General features: G+C 40.0%; 1 protein-coding gene across 3 annotated transcripts in view; it reads right to left on the bottom strand.

Moving 5' to 3' along the window:
* Positions 1-11,047, bottom strand: part of NCAM2 (neural cell adhesion molecule 2) — a 206,076-nt gene extending 195,029 nt beyond the window's left edge. For 2 of the 3 annotated variants that reach the window (XM_081003682.1, XM_081003683.1), the window contains exon 1: positions 10,744-11,047. In XM_081003682.1, the coding sequence (XP_080859808.1) occupies positions 10,744-10,795 (52 nt within the window). In that variant the 5' untranslated portion in view covers positions 10,796-11,047. The remainder of the gene's footprint in view (positions 1-10,743) is intronic. The other variant, XM_081003681.1, reaches the window with a different exon arrangement.
* Positions 11,048-12,120: the final 1,073 nt, after the last annotated feature.

Genomic DNA, 12,120 nt, shown 5'->3' with positions numbered 1-12,120 from the left:
TAACATGGCCAAACAATGCCAGAAGTTTCACAACCATAATACAGCTGCTGCAGGAGTGGTGGTAAAAAAAAAAAGTGTCTGAATTTTTCAGTGTTCCATCATTATAATGCCATCAAGATAATTTATACTCTCATTCTAAAAGTTGGTGTAGAATTTGACTATACCCAAGTGCCAACTCGTCTACCAGAAAAAGTGTGAATATTCATCCCTCTCTTCCTTTTCTCCAGCAACAACAATGAGATAAGCAGGATGGAATATCCGAGAAGGGTATTCGGGTGTGGGGAGATCATGGGTGTGTGGTATTTAGCTAGGAAATGAATTCAGATTGGCATGGAAATAAACTTAGGTATTGCCTGAAGTGGGTGAAATTAAAGATTCAATCCAATTTTAGATGGCAATCCCATTATGCTGCAAAGAGTTTTATTTTAATCTCTTGACTCCCTTAGATCTTAATCATTCATTATTATCATAGTTGTCAAAGTGTTATCAGTATCTACATAACATCAACCAAAGAGAAAATAAAACTCCCTAGACTTCAAATGTAATGGAAAGTTTATGGGTAAACATTCATAGCTGGTCTGATAATACGGTTGTTGTTAAAGATTTCTTAGAAAAATGAGAACTTCACACGTCAAAAAAGTGTAGGTTTATGATCATGTGCTTACTTGTCATTCTTCTTCTGCAGTATGCAAAAAGGCCACTGAATCCTGCTCTGATTATTTAAAAAGAATCCTTATCTAGTTTGTATTGGTCTTATACTACTTTAACTAACATGGCTCCCCTGACAAAATACGAGCAATGTAAATTTTGTGAAGTGCTAGAATTCTGTTAGATGTCCATACTTCCCCCTGCTTCACTACAGCATTCCCCAATAAAAAAGATTTTAATCTATAGTGCAGATATGAGCAGGAAGGTTCTAGGTTAATGAACGTAATTCCCAAGCACCTTATTGTAAAAAAAAAACTATATCCAGTAATTAAATGTAATATGACCATGCTAGAGCTCCAGTGAGATTTCCTAGCAGAGAGCATCATATATTTGAAGCAGCTACCGCTTGCCATTGATTTTAAATTTGGTACACAAATGGTAACATAAGAATGGTGCTCTTGTTCATTATTAAAGCCCAGATTCTATGCAGCTGCACTCAGGAACAGGCATGAGGATCCTAGTGTAGCTGCAAAGGCACAACTTGTTTCTTCATGTTAGAACAAGGGCCTGATGTCAGCACCAGAGCCCTGCACAGCACACAGCTTAGTATCAGCATTAGTGCCATGCTAAAATGTCTCTTGAATTCCCCCCTCCCAGTCAATCTCCATCAATTAAAGAGAAAAGAATCTGCATAATAAAATTATCAAAATGGAGATGTTCTCACAGGTGAGGTGCAGAGTTTTGCTGTGCTTATTTTCCAAGTGGCCAAGGGCTTTTGTGAGCATCCTGAAAACCCCATGACCTCTTCAGCTGAACTCTTCTAAAAGCATAGGAAGTTGGGGGTGGGGTGCTTCCGGTGCATACAACAGCTGTTCATTTTTAAGTGGTCGGATTTAAAAAAGAAAAAAACCCTGCAAGATTTCCCATTAAAAATAATGTCAACAATTGAACGAGTCTCATGCGCTTTGTAACATCTCCTGGCTTTCTATTCTTCAATTAAAGCTCCTTTCCATGGACCTTATCCAGATCAGGAATCACAAGCAGAGAATCTGCAGAGGGCTAGAGAAATATTTAATGGAAATTAAAATGCACACACATTACCCATGGTCATCTCAGAGTAATAAAGCAAGCTTTCAGATCTGAAAGCACCTCAAGAATGAGGGAGAAAAATTGAAAACCTTTGAGAAACTGGAGGACGGATTTCAGCATAACTTGAATCAGCATGCAAAGGACTTCCTCCAGGTTCCTGTTTTGCACCCACAAAAAGGCATGAAGCATAGTATCAAGCTGTGTGAGTGGCAATCGTCATTATTTGGGGTAAACAGGCTGTCATTGCAAAAGTGAACAGAGCTATCCCATTTCCCTAGGACTATGTCCATAATTATGTTACAGAATGGCATGTCTCTACGTACATCATCTGTTCAAGAAAAACAACCACAAGATCAAGTTGTAGGGTACAGTGGGAGTGAGAAACAAAGATGAGCTCTGACATATGTACAGCCCAAGTCATATTTGCCTTTACTGATAATGATCAATCAGTGCCCTGAAGTGTGTTTTGCAAGGTTGCTTTAAAAAGTTTATATTGCTACAGAGGTTGCGCGCCACCCCCAATCTCTGCCGAACCGTAGCATGAATCCAGGAGTTCCAGGAGCTAACCTGGGATGTGTTTCCATTGGCAACACAGAGGAAACTAGTATCCTTAATAAACATGGCTTATTCTACACATACTGTATTTACACCTGGGTCTACTTTGGAGACAGTTCAGAGCATTACATCTCACTAAGGGCTTGTTTCCCAAAACAGCATTGTGTGCAGCATTGAAATCCAAGGCATCCTGAACACCATCTCTGTGCCTCTGTCCCAGCCTTCCAAGATGGTTCTGGCCTTCACAGCAGCTCATTAAGTCCTCTCCCTTCTTTCCTAACCTCTAAATTTCAAAAGGACACCCTTATTACCCAGGCAACCTCCCCATCTCAACTCTGCTATTGTCTTCAGCTAACTAACACACAGCTGGTGGGGGAGACAGCATCTGCATGGTCAATTGTTCTTTAGCAGCCGGTACGTAGTTTTCCTTCTCTTCTTAATGGTGTCACTATCAGTGATCTCCTGAACAGGAAAACTGATTCAGCCTGTATTTTTTATTGGCCTGGCATCTTCCCTTCATTACTCCAAATATTATCTAAATTCTACCATATATTATTTTCTAACATTCACTAACTCTAGCAATTATGAGTGCTATTGCACTCATATCTGTAACAATATATTCATTTATGAGTGCTATTGTTACCTCATGTCTGTAACAATATATTCATTTATGTTGGGAACCTGGTCCATATCCCATAGCACATAGGGATGGGAATTCAGAAATCTTTTGTATTTAAAACAAGAGGCTATAGGTATGTGCATCTGTCTTGTTTTTACAAATGTAAAAATAACAAACATTGCAAGTTTTCAAAATCAAAGCATTTTTTTCCATTGCAAATTTGATTACTTTTCCTTGCTACAGAATCATTAATTGAATGGGAGAATGTTTGCATAAAGATAGCTGCCAGTTGTGCAGAATTATTTATAAGAAATATTTGTTTTTACTAGTTATGCAAACTTGTTTAAAGCTATTTCCCTTGAGATAAGATACATATTACTCTAATTGAATTGTATAACATTTTGTTTAGAGCTCTTCAAAGAGATTTGTCTTCAGACAACAACAATGAAGAGGTATATGGAATTAAAGCTGGAGGAACATTGAGAGAAAGGGACACTACGTGGTACAGTCTGAATGTAGCAAGACTAAATGCACTGTTAGTATTTCACAGAAGTTGATTCCATGCTCTTGAATAAAGGAGTAAAAGTTTTTCAAATACTTGCATGACCAACAGTGGAGAAGATATAATAAGGATTGTGACAAACGACTCAATATACTATTTAGAACAAAGGAAGCACTGTACAAACTGAATTTGTAGTTGTGCCTGGCAAGGGACTAATTGGGGAAAATGTTACAACATATAAGTATCACGTCCCAAGCAGTTACATTTACATAGCCCAAGTTCAATAAAGGAACAACAAAACACATGCCTACACAGTTCATTGTCATAATAAATTGAATAGAAACTTCCCCTTGCAAAATCAGGACAGAATGCATTAACACACATAGTCTCCAGAGTCTATCAATGGTTTTTGCATCTTCATGGCCTCTTTAACAAATTTGGTAGTTCTGTATGACATAAAGTAATTGTATGGCCAATAAAAAAATGTGTACCATTAGAGCTCCTCAGATCTGAATACAGACAACATTTCCTTATAAAGTGTACCATATCCCTTTTCTTGTGGCAACCAGGTGGAAAGTATCTATTCTCACCGTTGAACCCCATAGCACTCCTTCACCTCCATCAACTGGAGGTGAATTCAGGGAATTCAAGGAATTCAGGCTACATTTAGTCAACCACCACCTCAGCTCATGTGAACAAGTAAGAATAGATATGGGGCACTTTCTTGGAAGAATATTATTATTTTTATATAGCTTATTGGAATGCCATTCTATTACAAGTGCCCTGTAGTGTGAATTTCAACATCATATTGTTGTTCTTATATGTTATATAATCCTGAGTTGTCAGCCAGGATAACCAGCATTTGGGGAAAAAAGTTTTTCCTCATTTGATAATTAACTAAAAAACCTCCAGGAGCAATGGAGTTCAATGTACTTACAAAACTATGGTAACAATAATGAAGGCAGTTTTCAGAATCTTCCCACTTGTAATGGGAGACTCGTTCAGTTGTATTCCAGATGCAGAGAGCTCTGATGACATCTCCCATGCTGATATAGCAACCATGATAGATTAAAGTAAAATCTAAAATGCATAAGCCTTGAAGTACAAAAACTATGAAAATGCTTGAGCACACCTTAGAATCACAGAATAAAGTATTGGGGTGGTGATAGCATTTAAAAACATAAACACTACATTAAAAAAGCAAAAAATAAAATAAAAACAAGCTGCAGAGCCTAGATAAACCACAGCTCTGGCTGCCATCTTGACAATTGAAAGTGGAGTACATATGCAATGTACAAGAAGTGAATAATCCATCTGCTTCCTCCAGTTCATCACATATATCACTCCCCAACGTATTGTAGGATGCTGACAAAAGTGCAGATGTCATTGTTAAATTCTGGGACCTTTTGAAGGCCTTATCAGTTGTCGCTGTATTATTATTATTATTATTATTATTATTATTATTAACCAGTTATTGGCTTTGATCCAAAGTCATGCTTTAGAGTAGACCGGTTAAAATAATAGGACATTATTTCAATGGGTCTACTCTAAGCACAACAAAGTCTGGATTTAACCACTTACATGGCACTTTTCTGAGAGGAAAATATATTATTTGAATAAGTTACACATGTCAAAAATGATGCACAGCTGTGGGTATCAAGTGGGTAATCTTAACACTGCTTAGCTGAGGTCATATTAAAGTGCTTTTCTTTTTTTATAATTTATTTATAGAATGGAAGGAATGAATTGGTTTGTATGTGATGTGATCTAACAAAACTCCCCCCACCCATTAAAGTAAAGGACCTGGTTATTAGAGCACAAGATGCATTACACATATAATTCAGAATTTACAGCCCTCATGTTCAGGCCCAGAGACACTGCCACAAACATCTGAATTCCAAGTAAGATTTACTTCCAAACAGCAGAGGATAATAGAAAGCAATTATTAAACTTCCAGAAATATTCTTTTGCTGAAGTCATCCTGTTCAGACAAATACTCCCATTGATTTCATTGTGTGTGTGTCACAGAAAGGAAGAGATAAATAGATAAAATGAGAAGAACAGTTATTTAAAGCTATTGAGCAAATACCACTAAATTTAGACTCCGAATCTGATTTGCTGAAAAGCATGAAAAGTTGAAATCTTAAAAAACCAGCCACAGTGTATTTTCTTGTAAATCTGTAGATAAACTAAATTCTACTGCCATTTAAAAGCCTACAAATTCAATACCTAGTTTATGTCGAAAGCATATTGCATTTGGTTGTTGCCACATTATTATATCTAAAATAGCTGATACTGACAGGCCAACACGAGAGGTAGATAGGCCTAAATTTGGATCTTTCAACTCTCCCTTTTTCACTGCAATATCTAAATCCTTGCAATTTGCTGTGGCAGCAGTGGTTGATAGTTCAAGGCAGTGTGTTAATGGAAGTGAGTGTGTTTGCAAAATGATAGTAAGAATATTCCTGTTCCCAAATCTGCCATGTACACATATCTAAGGATTCAGATGTAACAACTGAGTTGGTCCAGAGCAGGCTTACTTTAGAGAGAGGGGAATACTACTAAATAGAATATTTCACACAAGAAATTCTGACCAATCAGAGAGGCAGAGGCATTTGGCCAAGTGTGCACTATACTGTAAATGTAGCCAACAACAATTCTCACGCAAATGCTTTTTACATGCAAGTACATATACAAGAAAATGGAGCGCTGCATCAAGTGTACCATCTGTGAGATTTATCTAAAGCTGAATACTGACCAAGGTATGCTACTGATTCTTTTTGGTTTTTATTTATTACTGAGGATTTGTGTTGAGACCAACCCAGAGAACATGATACGTAATGAATAAAAGTAATAAATAAATGAAATGAAATATGAAAATATGGCTTTAATATGATGCGAGAGTTGTTTTCATACCCAGTGTCCTTACCCATTCACTAAGAGAGGCCTATGAACTCCACGCAGATTCCCATTAGAAGAATCCCAAACTGAATTAATACACTACCATCTCTTTTAGTCTTACAAATAATCCTTTAAAGTAGATGTATATGGATTAAAGCCAATTGAATCCCATTCAACATCCAGCATGATATTGTTTAAGTTAGTAAAAAAAGTCCTTTCTGACTTTTTTTGGGGGGGGGGAGGAGCAAAATGCCAGCAACATGGTTCAATTTTTAAAATGCAACTTTATCCAACCAATTTTAAAGCTTCTCTCTCACAAAGTAAACAAACTTTCTTGGTTTTCTTTTGTTTTAAGGTCATGATGTTCTTATTTTCAGCCAACAGAGCACTCTTGGCACATTAACATCCTCTATAATTACCTTTCAGCATCAGCCCAATTCTCTTTTCAGGAAGGATTGTAGATCACTCGCCTGTGCTATGCTGTTTATTTTGAAGAATGTAGTGAGGAAGAATAAAAGCCCTGACATGTCATCAGAATGTAACTCTGTGTTTTGCCAATCAGTTGATCATCAGGGCAAAAGTAGCAGGAATAGCTACCCTTGTTTGAGTGCCAGGGGTGCTTTAGGTAACTGCTAATGTTAGCAACTCTGCTCTTTCCAGGCAAGACTTTTTTGTAGTTCAATCAAAGAGGAGGGAAAATCAAAGTGATTTTCTGCAGCAGTCTAATATTACCTTAATATTACAAGCTGACACTTGTCCAGTCCCTTTTTAAGAAGTGATAGTGAACTTCCTACAGACAAGTGTTGTATTTCAGAAGGAAAGATGGGAGTGTCAGGTAAGAGCCATATTATTTATTCATATGTACATTTACATCCAGGCCTTCAGCAAAATCTTTCTCAGATCATATTGAGCATAACAAAAAGATCAGAATGTACTGTACTTTACTTGTTTCAATTCACCATTGTACAGAAACAATGTCCTATTCCATCATAAAGCTAAGCAGTTTTTGAGATCCCAAATAAGCATTAATATTAACCTCTATGAAATCTTAACCTGGCATCCCATCATCCTCTATAAATCAGAACTCCTTATAGTAACAAAATGGGCTTAATCTATTTTCTGTGAATCGACCTTTTACACATATTTTATAGAGACAACTTAAATGTTGCAAGCCAACATTTTTTGCATCTTCTAGTTAAATGTGGGCCCACAAGGATTTAAATTATCAAGACCAATGTTTCCCAACCTTGGGTCTCCAGCTGTTTTTGGACTACAATTCCCATCATAATCCGACCATTGGTCTTGCTAGCTAGGGATGTTGGGAGTTGCAGTGCAAAAACAGCTGGAGACCCAAGGTTGGGAAATACTGATCTAGACACTTTTCAGATATTACTTTTTTAAAAAGTCAACATACTCTTCAAAACGTGTTTTTGGAGTGCATATCGCATTATCAGTACAATTAAATGTGTTGATTTGGGCCTTCTTATTTAATTATGACATTGAATAGCACTCAGGCTTGGAAGTTTTTTACTTCTGCTATTCTGAGCAAGCAGTTGCTTCAGCTCAAACATATTGCGATTGCTTAAAAAGAAATGCATTCTTCCTTCACCAACCTAACAACACAATGCTTTCCAAAGAAACAAGCTTCAACCATGCTTCATAAAATCCACATCAACTATATTACCAACATAAAACCTGAACCTTGGGGGTTTGTATATCTAAAACAAATGACCCCAGTGATTACTGTCTATTTTATTTGTGCCTCCCATATGCTCTCCCACTTCTTTCAGTTATTGAGAGATAACATTCATTCTAAGATTCTAGATGAGTACACAGTTAAGAAGTTAATAGGATGCCCAAATAATTCTGACATTTTAACCAACAGAATTGTTCCAAATTGCGTCCTCCCAATTTTTTTCCAAGGTCCCCACCCAACAAGATGTATGTGTTTCTTGTTAATGAACCAAGTTTCTCTTCTTAATTCTTGCCGTTTGTTTAGGCAATTTTATTTAGCCTTTTATTTAGTTCCATCCACAACAATTGTAGCAATCCATATGTGGGTTTCAGTGAGCTAGATTACTCTGACAAAGATGCACATACACATACAAACATACGAGGAACGTGGTGGATGAAAATAACATGTTGTATTTGTACCCTAAAAAAAAACCATGAAACATGGTTTGTAATTGACTATGAAACCCAGTGGTTCTGGACAAGCCACTATTTCATAGAATTACTCTATGGATGAGCAACTATAAAGCACACTGCATGCTGAAAAGACCTTCAGAAATGATTAAAATACAATCTCTCTTCAATGCAAATTTTATCAAAAGCAATCTGACCCAAAGAACTGATCTTGAAGGCATATGGTCTAGTTCTACTGATGAATCAATAAGGTCTAGCCTTGGATGTGGTATTCTTCAGAGTTACAGCAGAGTGCGAAATTGATCAATAAATATCCTGTTTGTAGTTAAGTCATTTTTAGGACATGGAATCTTCCCAGCTGAAGAACAATATGAATTTGCAAATTTGCACCCATCTATTTCTTGAACCTTAGCAACACCATGCTCCACAAACTACCCCGCTAAGCAGATGTGAATGCTTAGGCTACTGTCTTCCATTGCCTCTTCTCTTAGCGCTAAATGTTGTTCTGCTGAATATCCTCAGGACAGTACTAAATTACTAAATACAATTGATCCGAAGTCTACCCAGAGATAGCAAAAAAGAAAGAAAAGAAAACAGCATTTTCACTTAAGATAATAGCATCCAGTGACTTACATTCCTAAGGACATGAGATATAAAATAATTATGTGAGATACAGTCCTCAGTATCCCTAATTATCATTGGTTTGAAAATGTGCAACAGTTTGCTCTTAGGCATTTTATAAACCTGCATTGTTGATGTTGCTTAAAAAAAAAGATGCTGCAGGTCTTAATTCTAAACGTGTTTGATGGAAGGGAAGCAGGGCAGGAAAATGGCTTGTGCAGCTAATTTGCATATCACTGCCTGTGCTCAGCTGGGGGGGGGGGGAGATGAGAACAGAGAATTGAAGAAGTCACATCCAAAATGTCAAGCTGTGCTTGAAGAATGATAGAAGACAGACTCACTCTCTTTCTGCCTGTGTAAAAGCCTTGCTTTGACATAGAGTGAAATTAACAAACTTAGCCATTTCAGTAGAACTCTATCACCCCCTGCTGGACAGAATAATTCAGTAAAAAGAGCAACCTAGAAAATGCAAGTCCAGAAGTAATACCAGTTGGTGAAATTCCAACCCCCCCCCCTTCTTAGATATGCTTTATAAATAAAGTGTATGGCATGCATCTGTCCAGCTTTTCCCCAGCATGCATACACACACACAAATATATATATGAACTTCCATGTCGCTAGTTGCCATAATACCTATAAATCCTTTCCCAGGGAGGGCAAAACAAGCTCCTCCAGCAATTTAACTGACTCTTTAAGTCATGCCAAAAACTTGTCTAAACAGTTTGAAACGCTGCAATTAATTTGCACAAAGGGGTTCTGTTAGTGTGTCCCATTCATACAGTGCAATGTTCCTTCTGCCTGTCCAAAAGTAGTGGAATCCTGAAGTAACCTAGGAGTAAGAAGCACACAACAGGCACAGACCAGCCTCTGTTTCAAGTGAAGCACTGCTAAAATGTACGTTTAAACACACAAACATATATCCGAAAACCAAAAGCACCGAGGTGCAGCTTCTGCCTTTGCCTTCTTATTGCAATGCAACTGCCATTCAGTTCTAAGGATGTATACATGCCATGCACCACCTTGTATCAGAACGGCTGCATGCATACCTACACAGATGTGCCATACACAACACAGCACCCAGTGTCTGCTATTGGCAAATTTAATCCAGGAAAGCTCTCCTTACAGAACCACAAGGAGACAATTTTTTCCTCTTGTGGGGGTGGGGGGAACCTCCAGATTTCCTCACTGGCAAGGACTCCCAACCCCTTTCAAATTCATTCAAATTGGGTAAATCCAGTTTAATTAGTATGTGAAGGAAGGCTTTACATTCAATCCCATTCCTTTTACTGCAGTACCAGGAGAGGGGAGGGGAAGAAAAAAAGAATCAAAATCAGCTGTGAAGAAACAAGGACAATCATTGTTCCGAATGATCAGAGAAAGATTAGCCCCCAAGAAAACTGCAGTTAGCATACTCGTTCTCCATCGTATATCACAGACGTATATATCAACGGGGAGATCTTCCTCGATTTAAGAAGGTGACCAATGCAAAAGGCAAAATGATATTTCAAGTGTCAGGTTGCTGCTGCTAGTGGCGATAGGCGTGTGAGGGTGGGGGGCGCGCGTTATTTTAATTGCATTATAAGCATCACGAAGAGATGGAGGAAGATTGAGGGGCTCATGGAACAAGGGAAGGAAGGGAAGCGAGGGGGAATCGTTCTCCTACCTTGCCCGCTACTAAGGAACAATCCGAGCAGGTAAAGAGTCAGGCGGTTCATTTTCAGGAGCTCCCGTTGGTGGACAGTTCCCAAGTTAAGAGGCGCCGAGCGGAGGCGAAGCCAGCAGTCTCGCTCCTACTTTGCCGCCGCCTCTGCTGCTACTGCGTCGCTCTCCTCGCGCTCAAGTCTCCTCACCCCTTCAGTCAAAGGCGCGCGCCCGCCGCGCGCCCGCTCGCACATAGACGCGCGCCGCGAGAGCAAACTCCAGCCCCGAAGCCTCCTCACGAGCGCCGTTCGCCGAGTGACTGCAAGCGCCTCTTTGCGCCTCGCTATATCAAGGAGGCGGCGGCGGTAGCAGCAGAGGAGGAGCCGTTACACACACACACGAAGGAAGGAATGGGAAGTATCCCTCCGCCGGCACACATGCACGGCTTGATTTAAAACGCGCGCACACACACAAACGGGAGCCGGTCCAGCTCGACGAGCGGTAAAGAGCGAGGAAGGGGAAGAGAGAGAGAGATTCTTCCGCGCCTTTTTGGCGCTAAGGGGCTGCTTCTTACAACATTCCGCGCCTTTCCCGCCCTGGCGGAATGCCGCCGAAGGGGAAACGGCTCTGCTGGCTGGCGCCGAGCAGGTTTTCGAGGAGAAGAGGAAAGGGAGCTGCCCCCGGAGCTGTGGGGAGGCGCGAAAGGGCAAAAGGCATGTGGCGAGGCGAGGCGAGGCAGAACAGGAAAGAGAGAGGGGAAAAAAAAAGTTTTCAGGAGCTGAAAGGCGACGGATATGCAGATTTGGAGGGGCTGCGTGGGCTCACATGCCTGTGCAGTGCGACAGGTTGCACCGAGGTGCGGGGAAGGAGGGAGGCGAGTCCTGAAGGAAAGGCTGCTGCTGCTGCTGCTGCTGCTGCTGGAGGAGTCTGTGGTCAGAAAGGTTTCTTCAGTGACAAAATCTGCCTGCTAGGTGCTGCAAGCGGGGTGGGCTGCGGTGGGTGAGGCTCCAGAACAACGCGGGGAGTGGCTGTTTGTAAAGACATGTCTTTATCTGCGAGGGGAGGCGGTTTTCTTTCCTTTTTTTCTTGCTTTTTTAATGAGGAAAACAAAATGGCTGTAAGGAGAAAAGAGAAAACAAATCGGGCATCTGGAAGGCCACCTGAGACCGACGTGGGGGTGAATGGCTTGAGGCTATGCCGTCCAAACGGGAATGCCCAAAGTTGAGGTGAAATTTCCATGGGGAATATAGGACATAACGGGAGAGCAGGTGAAAGGGCAGAGAGATAACCACACCATCTTTGGGTGATGAGGATTTAAAAGGTGCTGAAATAATATGCATGGTTGAAAAGGCAAGGAATGGCTAAGTGTGGGTCGATACACCAGAAACAAAGATTCCCT

Source organism: Podarcis pityusensis (genome assembly GCF_964106645.2).
Source record: "Podarcis pityusensis genome assembly, chromosome: 4".
NCBI lineage: Eukaryota > Metazoa > Chordata > Lepidosauria > Squamata > Lacertidae > Podarcis > Podarcis pityusensis.
This window is presented reverse-complemented; position numbering and strand designations above follow the sequence as displayed.